At 35.5% G+C, this 25,612-nt stretch overlaps 1 protein-coding gene across 1 annotated transcript in view; it reads right to left on the reverse strand.

Annotated features, from left to right (window-relative positions):
- EYS (eyes shut homolog) overlaps window positions 1-25,612 on the reverse strand; it is a 1,981,143-nt gene that overhangs the window by 353,546 nt on the left and 1,601,985 nt on the right. Inside the window, 2 exon segments of the mRNA XM_012556965.2 lie at window positions 6,184-6,337; window positions 18,527-18,691. Coding sequence (XP_012412419.2) covers window positions 6,184-6,337; window positions 18,527-18,691 — 319 coding nt within the window.

Here is a 25,612-nt window from a genome sequence, read left to right on the forward strand (position 1 = left end):
TCAATGTGAAATTACCAACACCATAAATTGAATTCAGTGCTCCATAAACAATAGCTCCCCATCCCCTCTCCCTCCCACCCTTGGTAACCACTAATAAATTTTGGTCTTGATACATTTGCTTATTTTTGTCTTTTTATAAAATGAGGTCATCTAATACTTGTCCTTCTGTGATTCACTTATTTCACTCAGCATAATGTCTGCAAGCTCCATCCATGTTGCAGCATGTATCAAGACTGCATTTCTCTTCCTGGCCGAGTAGTATTCCATTGTATGTGTATATCACATTTTGTTTATCCATTTATCTATTGATGGGAATTTAGGTTGTTTCTACCTTTTGGCTGCTGTAAATAATGCTGCAATGAATATTGGTGTACAAAGTCTGTTCGTGTTACTGCTTTCAAGTCTTTTGGGTATATTCTTAGCAGTGGAATTGTTGGCTTATATGGTAGTTTTATTTTTAGTTTTTATTTTATATATAATTTTATTTATTTTGTTGTTGAGAATATACACAGCAAAACACACACCAATTCAACAGTTTCTACATGTACCGTTTAGTAACATTGATTACGTTTTTTGAGTTGTATAACTATTCTCACCCTTCTTGTCTGAGTTGTTCCTCCCCAGTTAGCATAAATTCACCACCCCCAAAGGTTCCTATCTAATCTTTCGAGTTGCTGTTGTCAATTTGATCCAATATAGATAGTTCTTAAAAGTGCCTAATGCTCACGGCAGACATTTTTTACTAGTTAAGTTAACCTATTGTTTGGTTTTAAGAAGGTTTCAGGGGTGTAATGAGGTTTTTATCTCATAGAAATTAATAAGATCAATAAAAAACTTAAAAAAAAAAATCAAACTGACTGCCGTGGAGTCAATTCTGACTCACAGCGACCCTATAGGACAGAGTAGAACTGCCCCATAGGGTTTCCAAGGCTGTAAATCTTCACGGAATCAGATTGCCATATCTCTCTCCCACAGAGTGGCTGGTGGGTTCCAACCACTGATCTTCTGGTTAGCAGCCGAGCTCTTTAACCTTTGCACCACCAGGGCTTCTCCAAAATAAGATCAATAGAAGGTAAAAATCAGTCCATTTTCGAAATGCAGCAGTAGTTTTCAGTTGTTTATTTTGTTTCTGGATCAAAGATAAAAATGCTTGCAATGTTCTTCCCTGATGTATATTTGGGATTTAGCAAGTACTAGGGTTATTTCTGCCCAACGCCTGAAAATTTTCCAGCCTCTGTACAATTGGTCTTAAACCATCCACTCCCTTACAGTGACCTGCTGCTAAAAAGTAGCTAATGGGGAAATGGTGGTTCTGGCAATTATGCAATTTTAGGCCAACATTAACTTGTCTTTACTACCCTAAGAATCTGTTAACTAAAATGAATTGCTAGATATTAGAGTGTGTCTTAGAGGGACATGGATAACTTTATACCCTTGGAGAAATCTTTGAGAAACTATCATGTGTATGGGGTGGTAGACTCTAGGGAAGGTGGAATAGGATATGTAGCTCTAAAACATGCAGATAATATAGTAATCATCTAACGAAAAGGGCACAGAGATCCTTTAGGGAACAAAATACTGGGTAAAGAGTGAGCTCTTGTGTAGGACAGACACAAAAGGTGCCAGAAAACTTTAAACTTCAGAAACTTTTAAAAAGTTATATATATAGTAAGACAATTTTTCTGAACTTCCCCCAAAGAGAATAACCCTTGTGAAAACCAATAGCTCTATGTGATCCCTTTCAAAATTTGTTGAAATGAAAGACAAACTGTGCATGAGTATGAATTACAATGTATCTGTAGAACTATGATCTCTGCTCCATTTCATTTAACAAGAACTTCTATCTTGATACTGAATTGACCTCAATCACTACAAGTGGCTTATTCAGGTTTGTTCTACTTCTGCCATCTACCCAACCGATATAATGCAGATTTAGTAGGAGGAAATACTGACATGTTTATTCTTAATGATTAATAACAAAATAAAAAAGCCATCGTTTTTACATGTTCATCTTAGAGCTCATTCCATTAGTTTCTGAAAATAAGTTCTTATCAATCATGTCATGAGTATTTTAGTGTCAAGAACCACTTAGATATGGAAGACATTTCATCAATATTCATTTAATTAAAAAGGAACCTAATCCATATGATTTTTAGGGAGAAATTCATCCTGAATTTGGGTAGTGAGATTTCTTTTAGTGATAATTAGCATAGCTAGGGAGACCTGTACAAAAAGATCCTTTTAATTCTAAATTATGCCCAGTTAAAGATGAGAGGTAAGAAGAGATTGCATGAGACAGAGAGAGAAGGTGGCATAAACAACTGGATAGAGTAGGATAAAACAAAATACAGTCATAGATCAAGGTACATCCACAAAGATAGAAATCAGAAGCCTCAATGAGTATGTCTCTCTCTCCATTCTGTCTCCTCTCTGACAGGAATTCTCCCTCCTGTTCCGTGTATCCTATCACTTCAAACTCTGATAAACTTCATTTTCTCAATTATTCTTTCTTACCTTCCACTGAACTAAATCATTCCAATCAACAATTAAACATGCTTAAATATCTTCCCTCTTAAATTTTGTTTCCTCTTAATTCCTCACTTCCCTCTACTTACCACCTTACCTTTCTTCACACTTTCAAAGTAAAATTTCTTGAAAGAGTTGTCTGTATTTATTATCACAATTTTCTCATATACCACTCATTTTCCCATAAACTCCGGTCTGGCTTCTGACTCTATCCCCCAGCACTGAAGTCTCCAGGTCATGGAATCATATGGACAGACAAATGCACTATCAGAGGAGTTTGATAAACGTTTCATTGCCTTCCCTGAACTGTACTCTCTTTGTTTCCTACTTCTCTGGTTACTCTTTCTCAGATTTTTTACAGTTTCATCTTCCTTTACTGAATCATTAAATGTTAAGTCCTCCAGATGGAGTCCTAGGCAGCTTTTCTTCTCACAGTACCTCATCTATGCCCATGGTTTCAATTATCATACACACACTGATGATTCATAAATTTATATTTCCCATCCAGACCTCTCCTTTGAGCTCTAGAGTCATATATTCAACTTGAAAACTCTACTTGGATGTTTCAAAGGCACCTTAATCTTAGCATGCTCAACCCTGAACTCATGATCTTCCCCATCAAACCTGCTCTTTTTGCATTGTTTGCTATCTTAGTAGATGATAACATCTTCTATCCAGTTGCACATGTCAGGAAATGAGTAGTCATTTTTGACATCACTTTGTTCGTAATCCTGGTATTCAATCATGCATAAGTCCTATCCATTTTACTTGCTAATTATGTCTTAAAGTTTTCAATTTCTCTTTGACACCATTCTAGTCTAAGTCACAATTATCTCTTACTTGGACTACTATAATAGCCATCTAACTGACCTTTCTCAATTCATTACTTAACATGGCTAAAAAACCTACAGCATTTACCAACTGCTGACCTTTCAATTTTTGTCTTCTAATACTAACCCACCCTCCTCTGCTTCTCTGTTCCATCTACACTGATCTTTTGGATACTTGAATATGTCAGCGTCCTTCCACTAAAGGGTCTTCACATATTCTGCTCTCTGCCTGGAATACATGTCATGTCTGTTTTTTACCAAGTTCACTATAACCATATTTTTACGCAAATAACACACGCCTTCTTTGTTTGTTTGCCGGCCGTGCCCTCCCCCTGCAAGGCACCTTACAAGTGCCACCATGCCATTCCTCCTCTACATGATGCTGTAAAAAAATTAACATAGTGTACTTACAAAAACACCTTGCAGGGGAGGGTGCAGCTGGCAAACAAACACAGAAGGCACCCATTATTTAGGTAAAAATACAGTACTTTTTTTTCCAGAGAACTTCCTTGGTCTTGCTAGTCTTAGCCAGGCTACTTTTTGACTTTCTCTTCTTGTATCATGCTTTTCTTTTTTTTTTTTTTAAATTTCCAACACATCTCAAATTTTAATTATTCCCTCTGTAGTGTGACTATCTGTCAATTTTCCTTGTTAAACTTTAAACACATAAGAATTAAGATTTTTCTGTTTTGGTTTACCTTTTATCTTCGTTATCTAGTGCTGTTATAACACAAATACCACAAGTGGGTGGCTTTAACAAATAGAAATTTATTTTCTTACAGTTTAGGAGGCTAGAAATCTGAAATCAGGGCATTGGCTGTACAGGAAAGCTTTCTCTTTCTTGGCTCTAGGGGAAGGTTCTTGTTCCTTGGTTTCTTGGTGATCTGCCTATGGTATGGTATCTATCTTCCTCCATTTCTGCTTGCATCTCAATCTGCTTTTTTTACATCTCAAAAGAGATTGATTTAAGACATGTCCTACACTAATATTGCCTCATTAACATTCCCAAATGGGATAATAACCACAGGTATAGGGGTTAGGATTTACAACACATATTTTTGGGAGACACAATTCAATTCATAACACCACTGAATTCTGGAGCTTAGTATAGTGCCACAAATAAGAGCCATTTGTTAAATAAATAAATGAAATGAAACAGAAAATAAGTATAGAAGAAATGCAAAGAGATATGAGAAAGACAGATTTTCAGACACATTGAGAGCATTTACCACGTAGGCACTCAAAATCTTTTTAAATTATGATTTGTTTAATTAAAAATATATAGTCTTAAGGTAAGCCTTTTATGCAAGCTATTGTAGGATTTTGACTACAAGACAAAGCAGAGTTGTGTTTTTGCATCAGTAGAAAATCTCTTTTTTTCACTTTCCAAAGTTTGGATAAGATTAAAGATTTGGAAAGTCCTTGTTTTTCAGTTTTACTGGAGGTGTCAATATTTTTTTATAGGATGCTCTCAACATGAGGCTACCTAGGATGCAAGTAGTTTGTCTGAGGATGGGTTAATCAGATTATCATTAATTACTTAAAAAAACAAAAAATCAAATCATTCCTTTAAAAAAGTTTTGCCAAAAAATAGAAATTACTTTATACAATCGAAATGTTCCATTCGTTGTTTGTATAAAATGATGACATGAGAAAAACCTTATCAAGAGAAAATTCCTTTTAAATCATTTTCTAAGTTATTCAGCTTTAACTCTGGCCCCTTTTTGTGATCAACAGCAAACACTGGTAAGAGAGATGATTTAAATAGGAGTTAAGTTCATTGCTCTGGAAGAGCTTATTTTGTCTATACAGAGCTCAATGTTCCAAAAGGGTATTGTCTAATTTACAAATAATAATTTCATTACCTTAGGGTAATTTCTTTACCTTCTTGTTATAATTAACTGAATTGCCCAATGCAGATACCCTCATTTCTTCAGACATTTACTGAGCATTTCTTGTCTGTCAGATGCTCTGCTAAGTGTATTAAAAATGAGTAAGATATAGTCCCTGACAGTAAAGAGTTTACATTTTCAGATTGCTGTCAATTTCCTTGATTTTATTTTCAGACTGATGCATACCCTGGGAAAGTTTTTTGATTTGTATAACCTTCATAGGTTAGCCAAGACTCCTGCTGATTAGACTAACTTATCCCGTTGTCATCTAACACACACATCCAGTAACAAAATTCTATTTTTCATTAGCATAGAATAACTTCGGAGACTGTTATCCATAGATTGCTATATTGATGAAGAATTTTAAATTCTTGGCTGCTACATGTAAATTTTGTTCAGTAATGCCCTTGAGATGTGACCATCATATTTAGCCAAGTCTCTGTTCTGAGATTTCTTAATTCTGAAGCATGAACTGATATCAAGATTGCTTTCCAAAAATTCATATGATCCAGAGAGACATCTTAATTTAATATTCAGTTGGTTTTTCTTTTCTCCTGGCTTTTTCTTTTTCTGTGCAAAAGTCAATGGCTCTTTTCAATTTCTTTTCACTCAATAGATATCTTATTGAGCAATCAAACTAGATCTTAATTTCAACTGACCACCTAGTCTTCACACTAATCTATTTGCTTGCTCCATGATATTTTTAAATAAATGAATTTAGTTTGTGTAAAATTTGATCACCACTAGATGGTATCAAATTACACCTTAGTTCAATTTGTAGTTTATACCACCAAACTGAAAAAAAAAAAAAAAAAGATTGGCAAAACAATTTTCAGATGAATTCATCCCGTTTATGGATGGTTATTACACATATAAATAAAATTTAAAAATAAGGTCTCACACGACAGTTCAAATAACTACTGTGGGATACTTACTGTATTGTGATGGGGATGAATACATTTGTGTTAATGCTGTAATTGGCAGAAAGTGTCAAGATATTTTGAGAACTTCCACATCCATATTTAATTGTGGGCCTTCCTTCCACAAGAAATAAATGAAGAAACTGTTTTCCAAAATTCTTCTCACTACCTTCAAGAACAAATAAAACACTAAAATTAATAATTAATGTATATTTAAATTTCATTCAATGACAATTAGTCATTCACTAAACACAAACTTTGCTTTTAAGGAGTAATGGTTCGGAGTAACGGTAGGAGTGTTACTAGAGAATTATTTAACTTAACTACTATATTAGAAATAGATGTTATTTTCCATAGGCTGAGAATAGCATGGTATTCTCATGGTACTAACTTGACATAGGTTGAAATTCTGGCCCTGCTTCCTAATAGCTTGATGACTTTAACTATTTTGAGCCTCAGTTTCCTTACATGTTAAAATGAGATCATGAAAACAACTGACTACTAGAACTAGTATGACAATTAAAGAGAAAAATAAGTGAAAAGTGCCTGATACAGATTGAATATTGAATAGCTTGTATTTATTACTGTTGTTTTGAATCCAATTTATAAATTTTATTTCCTATAGGGTCGCTATGAGTCAGAATCGACTCGACAGCAATGGGTTATTATTTCTCATTTCTTAAAATTATTTATATTTTAATTACGAGGTAACATGTCTCTCATAAAAATTAAACTGGCAGATAAATGCAAAATACAAGAGAAATTGCCCTTTCCCCAAGTCCATCCTCCATCTTACAATGCATTCTTTTTTATCTATCCTCTATCTATCCACATCACACATTTATATACACCCTTGGTTTTATTTTTAAAAGTGAGACCATGCTTTAAATAGCTTTATCCAACTTTCTCTTTCCATTTACCAAAAAATTTTCAGCATCTCTCCAAGTGAGTACATAGATCTCTATTTTTTTAAAATTTCTTAAAGTGTAACTTATAAAAATTATCTAGATTTTAAGCATATTTCTCAACAATTTATCACAAAGAGGACCCACACACATAAACACCACCCAAGTTAAGAAAATTAACATGACTTGCACTGTCAGAAGCCCTAACAATCACTATGCCTTTCTTTCCCTACCAGAAATAACCACTATCCTGATGTTTTAATAGCAAGGAGTCGTTTTGCTTGATTTTAATCTTCATATGAGTGGAATCCCAATGTATGTGTTTTTTTGTGCTTATTTCATTTTGTTCCATGTTATGTTTGTGAGATCACATCCATGCTGCAGTTCATTCATTTTCTTTGCTTTATAATATTCTATTGAATCTACATACACAATTTAGTCATCCTTTCTTCTGTATTTGGACATTTTTCCTGCTTTTACTTATTAAGAAGAATGGTGCCATCACAATCCTGCATGTGTCTTCTCATATTGCAGTGAATGAATTTCAGTCTGGTAAGCATCTAGGAGTAGTATTGCTCTTTTATAGAGTATCCATATGATTTGCTTTAGTAGCTATTGCCAGTTTTCCAAACTGCTTGCTTCAATTGAACTCTTTGCCAGCAGTGTATGAGAGTTCTAGTTGATTGATCCATAGTCTACCAATACTTGGTATTGCCATCTTTTAAATTTTAACTATTCTGTGCTCATTGTTATGTTAAATTTTATTTTGATATTATTAGTGAATTTGAGCATATTCTTATGTTTATTGGTCATTTGGATATCGTCTTCTGTGAAGTGTCAGCGTTTCTTGTCCATATATTTGTTCAGTTGTCTGTTTTTTCCTTATTGATTTTACACACATATACACATATATATACACACATATATGATAAAATATTTTTCCAACTATAAATATTGCAAATACCTTTACTCCTTCGTTCTACAGTTTGCCTTGTTAATCTCTTAAAGGTGAGTTTTGGTGAACATATGTTTTTAATTTTGTTGTTAGGTGCCATCGAGTCGGTTCCGACTCATAGGAATCCTAGGTACAACAGAATGAAACACTGCTCGGTCCCACGCCATCCTCACAATCGTTGTTACGCTTCAGCCCATTGTAGCCACTGTGTCGATTCATCTCATTGGGGGTTTTCCTCTTTCTTAGTAACTCTCTACTTTACAGAGCATAATGTCCTTCTCCAGGATAACATGTCCAAAGTATGTGAGACATAGTCTTACCATCCTTGCTTCTAAGGAGCATTCTGGTTGTACTTCTAAGACAGATTTGTTTGTTCTTTTGGCAGTCCATGGTATATTCAATGTTCTCCACCAATACCACACTTCAAAGGCATCAATTCTTCTTTGGTCTTTCTTATTCATCATCCAGCTTTCACATGCATGTGAGGTGACTGAAAACACCATGGCTTGGGTCAGGCACACGTTAGTCCTTAAAGTGACATCTTTGCTTTTTAACACTTTAAAGCGGTCTTTTACAGCAGATTTGCCCAATGTAACAAGTCTTTTGATTTCTTGACTCCTGCTTCCATGAATGTTGATTGGGGATCCAAGTAAAATGAAATCCTTGACAACTTCAATCTTTTCTCCATTTATCGTGATGTTGCTTATTGGTTCACTTGTGAGGATTTTTGTTTTCTCTGTGTTGAGGTGTAATCCATACTGAAGGCTACAGTCTTTGATCTTCGTCAGCAAGTGCTTCAAGTTCTCTTCACTTTCAGCAAACAAGGTTGTGTCATCTGCATAATGAAGGTTATTAATTTTAGTGTGGGTCAATTATTTATCAATCTATCCTTCATGGTACTATATGTGTCCTATTTAAGAAATCTTTTTCTGCCCCAAGGTCATGAAGTTATTCTCCTATATTCTCCTCTGCAATCTTTACTTAATATCTATACTCTACCTAGAATGATTTTTGTACATCATGTGAAAAGTAGGGAGTTGCAGAGGGCTGAATAATGGCCCCCAAGATACTTACACTGTTCCTGTGAATGTTATCTTATATGGCAAAAGAGACTTTGCAGCTGTGATTAGGTTAAGGATCTTGAGATGGGAAGAGTATATTGATTATCTGGGTGGGCGCTAAATGTAATATCAAGTGTTTGTTTAAGAGGGAAGCAGAGGGAAATTTGACAACAGCAACAGAGATTGGAGAGGTACACCCACAAGCCAAGGAACAATGGCAACTGCCAAAAGCTGGAAAAGGCAAGGAATAGATTCTCCTCTGGAGCCTCTAAAAGGAACCACATATTAATTTCGTATAACATAAAAAATAATTATCCTTTAACAAAGGAAAATAACCTAATTCCAATTTTTGAAGCCATGATAGACATCAGGAGAAATGATTCGCATTATATTAGAATAAACAGAACCAAAACCAACTACAAAGAATACAGGGTGAATGCATTATCCTGGAGCTCTGCAACATAGCAATCCTGGTCTGGACAGAGTTGTCCACATTAAGCATAATCAAGATGGGGAAGGAAGAAAGGAAGGAAAGATTCAGTATTCATATCGATCCCATGAAGGGTCAGATGACATAGGGTCATGACCCAAGAAATAGAAGCAGACTCCCCATCAGCCTTTCAAGCTATAGAACTTATTGAGAATGTAAATTCTCTAAGAGAGAAACCAAAGAGAAATCTCATACAAAATAGATTAAAAAACTTTGCAGAGATAAGGAAACAAATTGGACAAAACAACGGTATTAAAGATTTAATAATAAACTAGATATCACAAAAGGCATAATAAACATGGTTGAATCACTCTCTCGAGCTCCTCCTGAAAGTCCTGCAGTAGGGCTCATTCAGCTTATTGAGATTTTTAATCACACTTCTGAGGACTTCAGCTATACAACACCCCAAATTATCCAGTACCTGGGCTTATCCAGATTGGCCTTTTCTGCCTCTCCTGAGGTCCATTAGTAGTTTTTATGGACAACTACTGTTAAGTGTCATCATTATATATGGTTGCTATGAGTTGGAATTAACTTGACAGCAATGGATTTTTTACTCTTTAGTGTTTTCCCTTATTTTTGCCATGGTTTCCTACTCAATTTCTTTGTCTGCTTTTCTCCAGATTTGAGAGTATAACTAAGAACTTTTAGTACTACTTTTGACTTCTCAGTACTATTGGTAGTGGGTGTGGGGAGGATGGGAGCATCTTGTATTTTTCTCCTTGGATCCATGAAAGGTTACAGCATATGGTTGGTTGTACTTCTTGAATCATTGGCTTGTTCTCTCCTCCATCTTTTGGGGACAGGGAGGGGTGGTTCATTTTGTTATTCACTGAGGGACAGTCTGTTATCCTGCTCTGTTCCACCATTTTTACTCAGAAGTTTTCTGCTACTTAAAAATTTTTTTTTAAATTGATTTATATTACCATTTCAGAGTCATATTTTTGAGATAAGACTTAGAAATACGATATATGGAACAGGGTAGAACAGAGCTGAACGTTTAGGTCAAGCCGTTGTGCCATATGTATAAAATTTGTTTTTCAGAGCTTCAAAAACTGGATTTTTGAGATTGATTATACACATTAAACAAGATGTTTATAGTACCACGCAAGAAGGAGTTATTTTTAAAGGAGACTCAGCCACTAAAATCAATGACAGAGATGAACAGTCTCATCCAAATTTGCTAACATTCCATTGCAAACCATAGCTACCTCATCAAACAGTATGAGACAAGGCTGATTTAATAAGGGCAATGGAAATAAAATTGCAAATGAACAATTAAGCTCAGTTATCTCTATATTCTGCTGTATATCAACAGGCTTTGATTCATCAGATATATTTATTCTAGTAATAAACAATTTCTTGTTTTATATAATAATACTTTTAAAAGAATTCAAGATGTTTTGCTAATAACATGTCATGGTAGATAGGGAAATGGAAGACATGAGACTACTGATGTGTCTACATGATACAATAGTAAATTAATCATTTTAGGGAATATAGATTAGATTGTTTGATTGACTGAATTTCCCCTTAAAATGCATTAATTTTGTATCACATAAACCTAGATTCTCTAATTAGAGAAAAGCTATGAACAACCACAAAAAAACTCAGGATGAATTCTTTGGTTTTCACAAATAGAACAAAAGACACTATACTTTAAGACACAATTATGAATGAAAATGAGTTATTTTAGAAGTGCACAATATTGGCAATTAGTAAAATTGAAAGAAAACACAAGGTTTTCAAAATTTAACTACTAAAGAAAATTATAACTAGTGATTACTCTTATTTAGATTTGAGCATTTTTTAATTAAACTTTATGGGTTGAATTACCCATATACCATATTAAATGTAGTTCAACATTGCTCATTGAACACAAAGACATTAAGCAAATGTGTGTCTCTCTCTGTATATAGATACAAGAAAAATGTGAAAAGTAGTGTTTCTTTCTCCATAATGTTCCAATTTGTGCTATCTTTGGACAGGACTTGAAAGCCCTAGAAAAGCTCATTATTAAGTCATTGAAGGAAAGTCATTCTGTTGTTTCACTGAAAAGATGCTTTATGATCCATTAGAAGGGAAGTGGGAACCTATCCTTTTTTGAAATAGCTCTTTACGCTTTTAGGCTGTGAAGTAATTTTTTTCAGGAAATTATGTCTTGAATTTTTTTTGGAATATTTTGTTCAGACAATATTTTGAAGCTTCTAGAAAATCTCTAATTCTCAAGTTTTATTTATCCTAATAAAATCATTGGTTGTGTCTCCTGATTTAAGATTTATTAAGCATAATCATGCTATTACAAAGATATTCCAATCAGTTGCAATTGAGTCAATTCTGACTCACGTGCATCAGAGTGGAACTGTGCTCCATAGGATTTTCAATGGCTGTTGTCTTGGAAGTAGATTACCAGGTCTTTTTTCCACAGCACCTCTGGATGGACTTGAACCACCAACCTTTCTGTTCACAATTGAATGTGTTAACCATTTACACCATCCAGAGGCATTTAAAACAATAAAAAGTAATTATTCCTTGCAAAACAGTAGACTCTGGTTGCTGGATCTCATAGTCTTGTAGAGATATTAATCTTAGTAATTATGAGCCTAAAATTTATATATATGTGTGTGTATGTATGTATATATATTATTTTAAATAAATACATATATATCTCATAAGAAAGGAATAATAGTGAAATAAGTAATGCAGAGAAATAAGAACAGTGATACACTAGTCAACTTTTTCACAATTTTAGTTTGATTGGGTTTTGAATTGGGCTGTAAATCTGAACTTTTCTAACCATAGATAATTTATCTCTTCAGTAAAATATTGAAGATGGAGTATTTATGATTTATATGATATGATCCATAAAAAATTAGTATTTTTCTTCTTTTGAACTATTGAAATGCATGTGCTCAAGCATAAATGGCAGTTTGATTTGAGACAATTTATAAAAAATGCTCAGAAGAAATTCATTGGTCAAGAGTTTGAATGAAAATAAAATTCAGCATCATTCTTCATAGACTTGATAATGATGGGAGCAGACAACGTGCTTATTAAATCAGGTATGTAGGTTGTCAGATTTGGATATTTCCATAATGTGTTACAGATTTCTACCATCACTCATAAAAGAAATAACACCTTAATTTGCATGGTACTTTGTATTTTTCAAAGCAGTTTTATATATAAATTTTCAAACCTTGTAAACTGAATAATAAAAATTACATCAGCATCATTTGTAGTCGAACTACAGCATAGAAAGGTTAATGGACTTATCCTATGTTTCACAGTTAGCTCATAACTGACTTGGGTTCAAATCTACTCTTGGTTACCTACTGACATTGCAATTAGGACCGCCCATGGCGGCAGTCAGATTATCTCCTCATCCTTGGTGCCGCTTTCCTGGCACGTGATAAAGACTCTGTTCTCTGAGTTTGTATTGGGTCCTCTATTGCACACACATGGTTTTGCTGTAGCTTTAGAACTGTCTTTCCCATCTCTCCCTAAAAGTTTGGATTTGAAAACATCAGCAGCAACTTCAGTAGCAACCTTAGCAATAGTTGCTCATAGTCTGAAGATATCTTAGATGAACAATAGTGACTTGACAGTAGCCCATGGCTAGGACTTGGTTAGGGTGAGTTAGTTGGTGAGTGGAAGGAGGGCAGGCAGAGGTCTGGGGAGAACCGAAGGATCATGGCAACTGTCTTACATGCGTAATTAGTTATTAAACACACGTGCACTGCGTGCTGCTGCATAATGGCTTCCGGACCATTTTCTGAAATTTATGAAGAGCCTATTTTAATATTTTCTAGCCCACTAATTGTTTTTAATCAATAATTAAATACTAGTAATACAAGAGTCTTAGAGGAAATGAACCCACCTCAGGGATAAAAATGAAAACCAAAAATTCCACCATTGTCTATCCCACTACTCTCTCGTTCCTCATACCAGAGATTTTTATAGTCTAGTTATTCTTCACCAAGGTGGCTATGACATCTCTTAGATAAGAATGTTGTACGTGGGCCCCTAGTTCCCAAGCATCCTTACTGGGCAAGTTATGAAGGTTTGAAGAAGGACTTAAAGTATTATCTGAAGAAGTAAGATATTGGACAGTTACTTCGTGTCTGCCATGTGCCATGCACTGTCTTAAGGGTGTAAAATGTGTTAATCTTTTAATATTTGCAACCTTTTGATATCTTGGGTATTATTAACACTATTATCATTAACATCATTATATCCTATTTTAATCCTATTTCATAAATACTGAGCACAGAGATAATAAGTAACTTGCCCAAGTGGCAGAGCCAGGTACTTTGACTCCAGAGTAATTTTCTTAATCACTGCATTATACTGTTCTTGAAATGGACATGGCTGTAGCCTCCATCCTTGACTAGGCAAATTTTTTAAGTTTTGTTTTCTTTTTGCTTTCACTTCTGTCTACCAGAAGCAAACCTGCTCTTGACTGGTACACTCCTTTGCGGCAGTTACTTCAGAAGCAGAGATTTAGCTCTCACTGACTTATTTTAATCAGAGAGGTAGAGTCTAATTACTCTTAACCCAACTGCTCTATTTCAAAAGAAATTTAATGAATTGGTTGGTAAACTATGGCCCATGGACCAGATTCTGCTGTTGCTTGGTTTTTGTAAATAAAGTTTTATTGGGACACAGCCAAGCCCTTTCATTTACATATTGTGCATGGCTGCTTTAGCACTGCAATAAGTAATTGAGGCAGAGACTGCATGCCTGCAAAACCACTTATTTTCTGTTCCTTTACAGAACTTGATTGTTCAAGTAGACCAAAGATGAACTTACTTTTGATTAAAAATACATTTTGAGTAAATCCTCAAAAGCTGTACCCTTTTGTTTCTACTTTTCAGAGGAAGAAAGTAAACCGATGTTCAACAGGATAATTTCCTTAAATTAAGCTTCAAAAAACCAAATCCATTGCCACTGATTCAATCTCAGCTCATAGCAACCCTACAGGACAGAGTAGAACTACCCCATAGAGTTTCCAAGGAATGACTAGTAGATTCGAACTGCCAACGTTTTGGTTAGCAGCCGAGCTCTTAACCACTGTGTCACAAGGGCTCCTAAAATAAAGGTTCATTACCTACTTATTTTTGATCACAACCAACAAGGTTGAATAACTCACAAAGAGAACTTAAAGAAATAGCCTTATCAAGTGCTTATTTTATGCAATGCACTGGTTGAGGTACCACTAGGTTGGGGTGGAATACAGAGCTATAGAACAGAATAGTTCCAGATAGTATGGTGCTCCCTATTAAATGAAGAGATATAAACACAGACTCCTGGTATAATGACTCTCTCTACTCTGCTCCACTTGTTAATTTATTTTTCTGGTATAATACCTATCACAGTCAGCTGTACTGTAGAATTATGTAATGGTATCTCTCCCCAAGATGGTGAGAGACACTAGGGATACAAACCAAAAAACCAAACCAGCTGCCATCGAGATGATTCTGATTCATGGTGATCCCATGTGTGGCAGAATAGAAATGTGCTCCGCAGGATTTTTAATGGCTGATTTTTTTGGAAGTAGATCACCAGGTCTTTCTTCCAAGGCACCTTTCGGTGGACTTAAACTGCAATCTTTTGGTTAGATACAGACCATCTCTTATTTATCTTTGTATCCCTCGCAGTGCCTAATAGAGTCCTGTTGCCCTTTCTGACACTCGATTAAAATCTGTTATAAAAAAGATAAGATACAATGAAAGGCAGTTTCTAAGTGCCTTTTAAATGGCAAAGAATGAATTCATCTATCAAAGTTCTCAATCCGACTCCCTCCCACGTCTGTCTGCAGCTATCTCCATGGGAACTATTAAGGAGAGACAAAAATATTCAAATAATCTTATGGTGCACACTGTAAAATCAATTAAAACAACTGAGCAACATTTTTTCCTATAAGAGGAAGCTTTTTTAATATGATGTTAGAGAATGCTGCAGGATTTCATTGGCCTTGTCACATCATTGGAACAAAGCATAATAAGTATCTAGTGTAGATATTGTGTATTCTGCTGGGAATCATTTTACAGAGAAAGGCAGATGTTATGAATCTTTGGATTTAATTTGTTTTATTCAGCAGTATCAGAAATCTTTTTTAATCTTTTAATCCATAAATGCAAAAAAGGGAAGCCACAATAATCCCATGTGTTATATCAATTCCTGACCTGGAATAAATACCTAAGATTGAGCCTTCTTTTACTTTCTATTTTAAATATAAACATTAAGAAATATAAAGATTGCATCTGAAGCCTGTCCTTTCATTGGAGTTGCTCGTGTAATTTGCCTCCTGGGACTTGGTCAGATGTTTGCTCTAAATTCTCAAAGATCACATACTTCCATAGGGCATGCTTATTTCTTTTCAAAGGAGCAGCACAGAATGGATCCAACCGCATAGTAATATATCCCATGATGAAACCTCCTGACTGATAGCGCTTGCCGAATAAAGCTCATTTTCTGAAAGTGCACCAAAAGAGTTTTGTGTGGTCTCATCCCATCTCCCATGACCTATTAGTAGCTTCTTTGACTGGGCTCCAGAATTCTGAATTGGTTCAGTGACAGATTCATAAAGCCTTCTTTTCATCTTGACTACTGTTCTCAGAGCTGCCCCTCTCCCACAGAGCGTTCTTTTTTAAACTATCCTTTCTAAGAATTTTTACTGTAACCCCATAAGAATTCAAGCTTTATCTTCCTTTTGTTCCTTTTCAACATCAATTAGTTTGTGAGGCAAACTGAGAAAAGATAAATCTACAGTTTTGAACTATGAATATAATTCAAAGCTGACATTGGCTTATCAGCCTGATACTTCTCTCTCTTTTACCCTTAAATATTCGATGCCACAAAATACAAATGTTCAATATATGTTTGTGGAATGAAACTGAGTTGAATGAAATGCTCAGTAATGAAAAAAAAAGGCAAAACTTGAAGGAAAAAAAAAAAAAAACTAAACAAAATCAACTCCTAGGATATAAAGTGAAACAGCTGTCGTAATTTCCTCACTACTTTTAATTGCTCCTACGCATAACATACTGATTTCAAAGGAAAGAAATTGATCCTAAGTCAAGTTAAGGGACACCTTTTAAACTGAGAGTATCTAACTGAATCACAGAAATCTTTGTGTTCATCTGTTGTGAGGCTTTTATGAGGTTGACAGATTATAAGGGGACTGAAAGCAACAATCCATGAAACGTGCTGCTGAGGTATTCCCAACAGTGTAGAAGTAAACAGTCACCTTAAAAATGAGCAAAAAGAATGCTTTGTGGTAAAAAATGTTTTCTCCATTCATAGGCTATGAAACTCCATTGAGTAAACAGCTTCCATGTACCCAGTGCTGTGACAGCAACTATTATATAAGACCAAGACAGAAACTGGCAATCATTGTAATGGCACTGCAATGTAATTTCTAGTTTGTTTTTTTGGTAAGACATTGGATATAAAAGGCAAAAATAATCCTACGGCACTAATATCAGCTTGGGTTTTAGTGGTATTAAAGTACCAATTTGAACAGACAGTATATATGTTTGGCATGCATTTCCATGGCCTTCAAAAAGTGTACATTGAGCTGCAGCGTGGACATGAGCCAGGAGGATGGGGCCAGTGAAGCAGAGTTCCCAAGCGTTGGCATCTTCTTTGGCTATGAGCTCTTTTTTGTTGTTTTTTGTTGGTAAAAACACACTTTCCCCAAGGAAACACATTCCAATTCTTCATAACTTAAAAAAATTGCAAAGCCAGAAAATCACTTTGCTTTGTGGCTTTAAATTACTATGTTTGTGTCTTTTGTTCTGTGTTTTGTTTTGTTTTCCCTGCAATGCACTATTACCTTGAAATTTCGTGGTCGTCTACCAGCACCTAGGTTTCCTGTATAAAAACACATTTTCTTTCTTCTTCTACTCGTTTTTTTTTTTTTTTTTTAACCATAAATAAACCAAACATTCTGAAGCCATCATTTAAACATGGGTGCTTCTGCTCCTGGGAAATAAATAATACTTGACCTAGTTCTGACAACTTAGTTTTTAAAATATAATGTATATTCTCAGTTTTAATTTAATGTTCACAACTTTCCCCTCCACCCAGCTTTCCAAAAATGCTTCTTTTAGGCATTTTACTCATAATCAAACAAAAAAATGTTTAAACTTTGTTTAGAAAATACAGAATAATGAATCAAATTTTCAGACTATTCCAAGATAGAGAAGCAACTCACTTGGGAAATAATGTGTTGGCCCACAGATGGATAATCTGTCTACGCACTGAAGAAATCACACCTCCAATTTAGGGGGCTGTTAAAACTATCATGCATTCCTCTAAAAAAAGATAAAACATTTGTTGCATTTTGAATACTGCAGCTAATATACATTAGTGATGTTCAGCCATAGAAGAAAGAGGCTAGTAAATTCTGGTTCTAGACACCTTTGTGAGTATGTTGCATAATAATGTAAAGAACGCTGTGAGTAATTTCCTTAAACAAATACTATCAATACTATTTTTTTTCAAAGTAGCTTATTTTAAGGTAATGATTGTTGCTAAAAGAGTGATAGGCATTTCCCCAATTGTCAAATGACTCCTAGCCTTTCTCCAAGGTACCAAGTGTTGAATGCAACTCATGTTTAGTGACTTATAAAATTATGCTCTGACACATTTGCAGTATTTATGTTTTACCACTATAGCCATATGCCATCAAATTCATATGCTTGCTGTATTCTTCCTTGCCAGTTCAGTGCCTGTTTGTAAGTCATGTTCCCTTGAATGACTCATAAATTAAAGAAAGTTCTAAGAAAACTATAAAGAACAGATTTACTTTTGGTAATGCTTTATTCACTAGGCTAGGAAATTTTTTCCCCCACAATATTTCAGTGAATAATTCGTAGATTCAATAGGTTAACATTTGAGAAAGAAACATGATACGTAGTGGGGGGAAATACTTGATACTCACTGTAGAGAATAGTTCCATTTAAACAGCTTGTTTTTATAGTCAAGTAGATGATAACAGTTCGGTTATGTTCGTTCTCCAGGACAAACGTAAATTCACCCAGGGATGTAAAAAAAGACAGTTCTAAATAGGAATTCCCATTGAAAGACGGAGAATATAAACTTGCATCTAAAAAAAAATTTAAAAAGTCTTATTAATCTGTTCTCACAGTGTTATACTACTACTCAAGTAAATAACATAGTGTTTGTAATTAGCATTTGTTTAAAAAGGTAACACATTTATAAATATTAGACTCAGCTTTAAGAAATTTAAATATACATGTGTAATACATTTATAAAATAAAATGATTAACCACTAGACCAAAAAAAAAAAAAAAAAAAACCCTTTGCCGTCTAGTCAATTCTGATTCACAGCGACCCTGTAGGACAGAGTAGAACTGCCCCATGGGGTTTCCAAGCAGTGGCTGATGGATTTGAGCTGCTGACCTTTATGGTTAACAGCAATAGCTCTTAACCACTGCGCGACCAGGGCAGTGATTAACCACTAGGTGGTGCAAATGTGAAACTGCTTAACTGCTAATCCATAAGTTGGAGGTTCAAATTCACCCAGAGGTGCCTTTGAAGAAAGCTCTGGTAAACTAATAACTTGTTGCCGTTGAGTTGATTCTGACTCACAGTGACCTTATAGTTTCTTTCTTTTTTTTTCCTGGTAAACCACTTCCTAAAAAGTAGCCATTGAAAACCGTATGGAACACAAGTCCACTCTGACACGCATGAGGTGACCATGAATCAGAAATGACTTCATACCCTGTGGGGCAGTTCTGCCCTGTCTTGTAGGATCGCTATGGGTCAAGGTTGAGTCAATGGCCATGGGTATGGTTTTTAATATAAAGAAATATCATTTTTCTATAAGGTGATTGGAAAACAGGTATTTTCCACACTAAAACAGACACAGAGGAAGAACTAAATTTGAATCTAATTTTATTCCAAGTAAATTATACACACACTTAATTACATCTTTCCTGTTCAATTTAAAGACATTTAAAGAATTAGAGTTGTTATACCTTCACTTCTAAATTGAAAAAAACAAGCATCACCAAAATGACTTATTTTTAGAACCATGAGGGGTTTTTTTTTCCCTAAAATAGAATATTTTTTTGCTAAAATAGAACATTTTTCTATATGAAGTATGGGCCTTTTTATTCTATACCCTAACCCACTCATCACTCTGCTCAAATTATCATTCCAATTCCTCAACTCAGTGTTTGTGTGTATGTGTTTTTCCTTCTACTTATGGTAAATGAAAACCAATGTAGAACCTATAAAAAGAACATTAAGATGCCCACTCAAAGCCCATAGAAAAACTTCCTGGGCTGAGGACATTTCTGGCTGTGCTTTCTGTAAAACAAAAAGTCCTTTAAGATTGACTTTTGAAATATCCTTTGTTTGACATTGGGTTGTGCGCTTTTGCCCACTTGGTCAGCACAGGTGAATTTAATTTCCTCTTGTCTTTTTTCTATTATCCACTCTGCAGGCACGTCTTCCACAGAAATCCAATCAGTTTTAAGAGGACCTAGTAGGACAGAACTGCACTTGAAATGTTAGAATGGGGAAAACAGCCAAAGAGTGTTATGAGGCAACACAGACTGACGTGAAGGGTATTTTCATCTCCACATACTTAGTGCCAACTCAGGGCAGAGTTAGGAAAACAGTGCATGATGTGCTGTAAAGTAATACTGAATGGAACAGGTCCGCCAACTTTTCCTTCCCTTAGCTATTTTTATGCCCATCGCTGACCATAGAAAACTTTGGCATGCAGCCCTGTGCTAAGTCAGAGTCAAAGGCAGCTCCTTGGGCCCCTTGGACCCTCTCTACCCAAAGATGCCATGACACCATCTCTCCTTGACTGCCACTACACTCCGCTGGATGGGGACTCTTCACTAATTGCCTTGCCACATCCTTGGACTTCACCTAGGAAGCAAGCTATAAATCATCACATTCTGGGGAATGTGCTCACCATCCTCTGAGCTCTCTTCTTCTCATGGCATTCCCATCTGCTGAGTCATCCAAATACAAAACTGCAAAGCTGTCTTGGATTCTTGTGTCTCATCCACCATCCCCTTCCAGTTCACATTCGTATCCAGTCTTGGACTGATATGAAATTAATTGCTAATCATTACATATCTTTCCTTTTTATTTTTATATGAGATAGAGAGGCTATACAGTTCTAATTATTCAATCACGTCATATGCATGTGAAAGTTGGACAATGGAAAAGGAAGACAGAAGAAACGATGCATTTAAACTGTGGTGTTGGTGAAGGTTATTCAATATACCACGGACAAACAAGTAAGAAGAAATATAGCCAGAATGTTCCTTAGAAGCTAGGATGGCAAGACTTCATCTTGCTTACCTTGTAAGACCAATCACTAGAAAAGGATGTCATGTTTGGTAAAGTAGAAAAACTCAACCTGTTACCCTCAAGTTGATTCCAACTCATAGCGGCCTTGTAGGACAGAGTAGAACTGCCCCATAGGGTTTCCAAGGCTGTAATCTTTATAGGAGCAGATTACCACATCTTTCTCTCGTGTGGTAAAGCAGAGGATCAACAAAAACAAAGGAAAGTCTCAGTGAGATGGATTGACACAGTGGCCACAACAATGAAACTGAAACATACCAACAGGTCGTGAAGATGGCATAGGACCAGGCAGCGTCGCATTCTGTTATACTCAACGGCAACTAACAACAACATATAGTTCTGGATCATATTAGTGAATGTATTCATTGTTTTTCCACTTTAAGAAGATGTAAAAAAGATGTATGTGACTTCCCTTAGGGTGTCTGTAATATCGAAACTATTTTCATAATAATAATTCTAAGATGATATTTCTGATAACATGCAATGTGTTCCTCATTGTTAATGTCAAATAATAAATAGGTGTTTTTTTTGTTTTTTTTTTTTAAAAGAAATGACTTCACAACAACTGGTTTAGTTCAGAGAAAAAGACTCAAAGCATTTTAATGTGATGTTTATAGGTGGGTTTTGAAAATCAACAAACATCCTGAAACTGTATGAAAACTATGTGTACCTGCATATGTGAAATCATAGTTTTCATCAGATTATTGAAGTATTCTGTGAATTGTCAAAACTCATTAAATTATACATTTAAAATCAATACATTTTATTTTATGTGATTAAAACCAAAAAAACCCAAACCCTTCGCCCTTGAGTCGATTCTGACTCATAGTGACCCTATAGGACAGAGTAGAACTGCCCCATAGAGTTTCTAAGGAGTAGCTGGTGGATTTGAACTGCTGGCCTTTTGGTTAGCAGCCAAGCTCTTAATCACTATGCCGCCAATGATGTGATTACACCTCAACAAAAAAAGTAAAAAAAAAAAAAAAGAAAGTTGAAAACTGTCTTTGAGAGGATTTTGATTAATATTCATTAATATTTACAGCTTTCCAATAATACTTAAGATGTTTTGTTGTTACACTACTATAACATGCAAGGTTATTAATAATTTTTAGAATTATTAACATTTTAGAAAATTAATCTTCTAAGTGATTACCTTCACAAAATCCTGAGGCACATATAATTTGAAAAGTACTTCTATATCTATATAATTTATACATTGAACAAGCATAATACATGGGGTGTTTGAAATGGACCTTTATTTCTTGTCTCTTACTCTGCAGGAATTTTTCTCTGATGCTGGATTAAAACTTGGTAGACCCCATGAGTCCTACTTTCTAAGCCATACAATGATTAGTAGACTAAATATAGAGTCTTTAAGAAATTAATTGACTCTTAAATCTTCCTTCAGAGATATGACTCCCCCCTCCCCCCTCAGCTGGCCAAGGCCTGGAGGTGACCTGGCATCTGCTTCCCACCTTGAAAGGCAGAAATAAAACTAGTTTCTATTCTTTTTATTTTTTTACCCCCTACCTTTCAGGCTAGCTGCTGTTTCTGACCCTCCCAACTTTGAACAGGGAGAAGGCAGGGTGGAGTGGAAAGGAGAGAGAAGGACACAGTAAAGGAGAACACTTAGAGCTGGCAATTGGCCCTGTTGTAGGAAGGCTTCTTGCGCTCTGGACTTGGCAGATGTTTAAAACTGATTGTTTCTGTCATGTACGGATGCTAGATAAAGTACAAGATACCAAGTTAAATTTAAATTTCAGATAAATAACATTTTTATTTTTAGTATAAGTATATCCTAAACAGAGCATGGGATATACTTATACTAAAAAATTATCTGTTGTTTATTTAAAATTTAAATTTAACCAAGTGTCTTGTATTTTTAGTTGCTAAATCTGGCAACCCTATGACTCACAAGCGTTTGCACAATTTTTAGAAACCCTTTGCAAATTACAACTTTTAGGATTTGTGTGATAGTCTGCCTTTCGCTGGTCACTTCAATTTTGGCCCCTCTCTGATTTTTCACGTTATATACAGATTCTTGCTGTTGACAACAACTTTACTGTCTAGATGAAACACTTGAGCAGGACAAAATAATGACTCCAGGCCGACTCTCTTTTCTGAGGAACCCCTATTTCGTCTATGGAAAATACTCCTACATTCCTTGCCCCACTGTCCATGGAAGTATAGTTAATTCTCAGTCTCTCTCTGTCTCTGTCTCTTCCTCCTCTACAACAAGCTGCTTTAACTTTCTTAGATAAGAATGTGTGAGTCTATCAGCCAATGGTATTATTTTCCAAGTGGTCTTGTTGCTACTCCAAACACATTGTCAAATACAGTGGGTAGGAAAGGGTAAAGTTCACAAAAAAGCTTCCTACAGAAAAATTTTCTCACAAAATCATGTCTCTCAAATCTTCTCTCTTCACATGTCGACCCTTTTTATGTCAAGAATTATAAAAACAGTTCTTAACACTTGCTAAATCTTGCTTTTATGAATGGTCTCTAATTTTGCTTGTAACATATATTCTGGTGTCTGATAGAAAGTTCAGTTTTAGTATCTGTTTATGTACACAACTTGTGAGGGAGAGTCAGATAAAAATAATATAATTGGTCTATTAACAAATTGCTTGGTTTAAGTTATATGGTATCACATATTTTTCCATTTCTTGGCCCTCTATAAATAATCTTTTTAACACTTTGAAGTTTACCTCTTGCGTTTTATTGGATCATATTTTAAAAAGGTTATTGAGGTTTGGGAGCCTTGGTGGCGCAGTGGTTAAAGGTCTGGGCTGCCAACCAAAAGGTCTGTGGTTCCAATGCACCAGCTGAACCCACCAGCTGTTTAGTGGGAAAAAGATTTGGCAGTCTGCTTCCCTGAAGATTTATAGCCTTGGAAACCCTATGGGGCAGTTCTACTCTGTCCTACAGGGTCTCAATGAGTCGGAATCGATTTCTCAGCACAAAGTTTGGTTTGGGTTAAGGTTTAGTTAGAAAATCCTTTATCAGTGCTCATATGCCTTGAAACCTCTGTAACACTTACCACAACACTCAATTACAACGTTCTCCTTCCTTGCCTCTCCCAACACTGTACTACATTTTGTCTGTTTTCTTATTGGCCTGATTGCTCCTTTGTGGACTATTCTTTCAGTTACTCCATATGCACATAGTTTTTAAGGCTCTTTCCTGGATCGTCTAGTTCATCTATATCTCTTCTAAATCCACTCTTCCTCCAGTTTCTTGCTCATAGCACTTACTCGTCTAGGCTCAGAAACTCATCATCATTATCTGCCTATCTCGTCTCAAACTAGTTGTTGGTTCCTGTCACCTCTTTCTTAAATCAAACCTTGCAACTTTGTTTCTGCCACCAATGTCCTTATTTAAGTTCTCATTGCATTTCAACTCAACTGTTGAAATAGCTTCTTCATAACTGACCTCCTTTCCCATAGTGACTATCAGCTGTCATTGCTGTCACGTCAATTTTACTCATTTCCAATAATCATGTAATACCTTTGGTCAAAACCTAAAGTGTCTACAGAATAATTCATCTGTTTACCTGGTAAACCAGACCCCCCATGGTCTTATTTTTCAGTGCTTCCCACGTACAGAGCCCTGGTGCCACAATGCTTAAGTGCTATGGCTGTTAACCAAGAGGTCAGCAGTTCGAATCCAACAGCCACTCCTTGGAACCCCTGTGGGGCAGTTCTACTCTGTTCTATAGGGTTCTGCTATGAGTTGAAATGGACTCCATGGCAACGAGTTTTTTGTTTGTTTGTTTCCCACACAGACACATCTATCTCTAAGGTTGAACCCAGTTTGCTTTTCTGGCTCTGCTTGTGTTCGCACTGTTGTCTCTTTCTGGAATGCCCTTCTCCCAATCACTTGGTATATAAATCCTCTCCTTATTTCAAGGCCCACCTTGAAAGCTCTCCATATTGGAACTCTCCACAGTAGTGTATCTACAACTCTTTTAGTGTACACATTGTTTTCTACCTTATGTTACAGGTGTTTGTATAAATGTTGGGTATAATTGATAACAGAGTAAACCTGTTAATTTGGATGGGGGAGGTGAATTAACTTTAATTAGTATATACAGAATGTTTTAGGTAAATGAATTCTAAGAAGACACTGGAGGGAATGTGAGTTAAGGAGGTGAATTTGCTTTTTTGTGACCATAAAAGCCCATAACACAGCTGGATCTTCACCAGGTGGGGCAAAGTGTTTGACAGATGCTAACCTGTATAAGTACCAACTTCTAATAATATTATAAGGAGAAAAACCACATGCCAATCAAGTAAACATGTAACATAGCTAGCCATACACTGGAGGAGTTTGGATGAGGAATTTGGTGGAGTTATGGCACCCAATAGTTAAGATTACAAAGGGATTGACTTTGGTTGTAAAGAAATAGAATCCTCTACATATAACTTGGTAACTATTTGGATGTTGCATACATGTTGATTCTACCATAAATATAGTTTTAGACACTGTTTCTTCGTGTATTTCAGTTGTTCTACTTGGAGCCATTAATATGTACATTCATTCAACGAATATGGAGTGACTACTATACTCCATTCGAGTGTGTGGATCATAACAAATTATGGATAACATTTTGAAGAATGAGAATTCCAGAGCACTTAATTGTGCTCATGAGGAATCTGTGCATAGATCAAGA

Source organism: Trichechus manatus, unplaced genomic scaffold (assembly GCF_000243295.1).
Source record: "Trichechus manatus latirostris isolate Lorelei unplaced genomic scaffold, TriManLat1.0 scaffold00083, whole genome shotgun sequence".
NCBI lineage: Eukaryota > Metazoa > Chordata > Mammalia > Sirenia > Trichechidae > Trichechus > Trichechus manatus.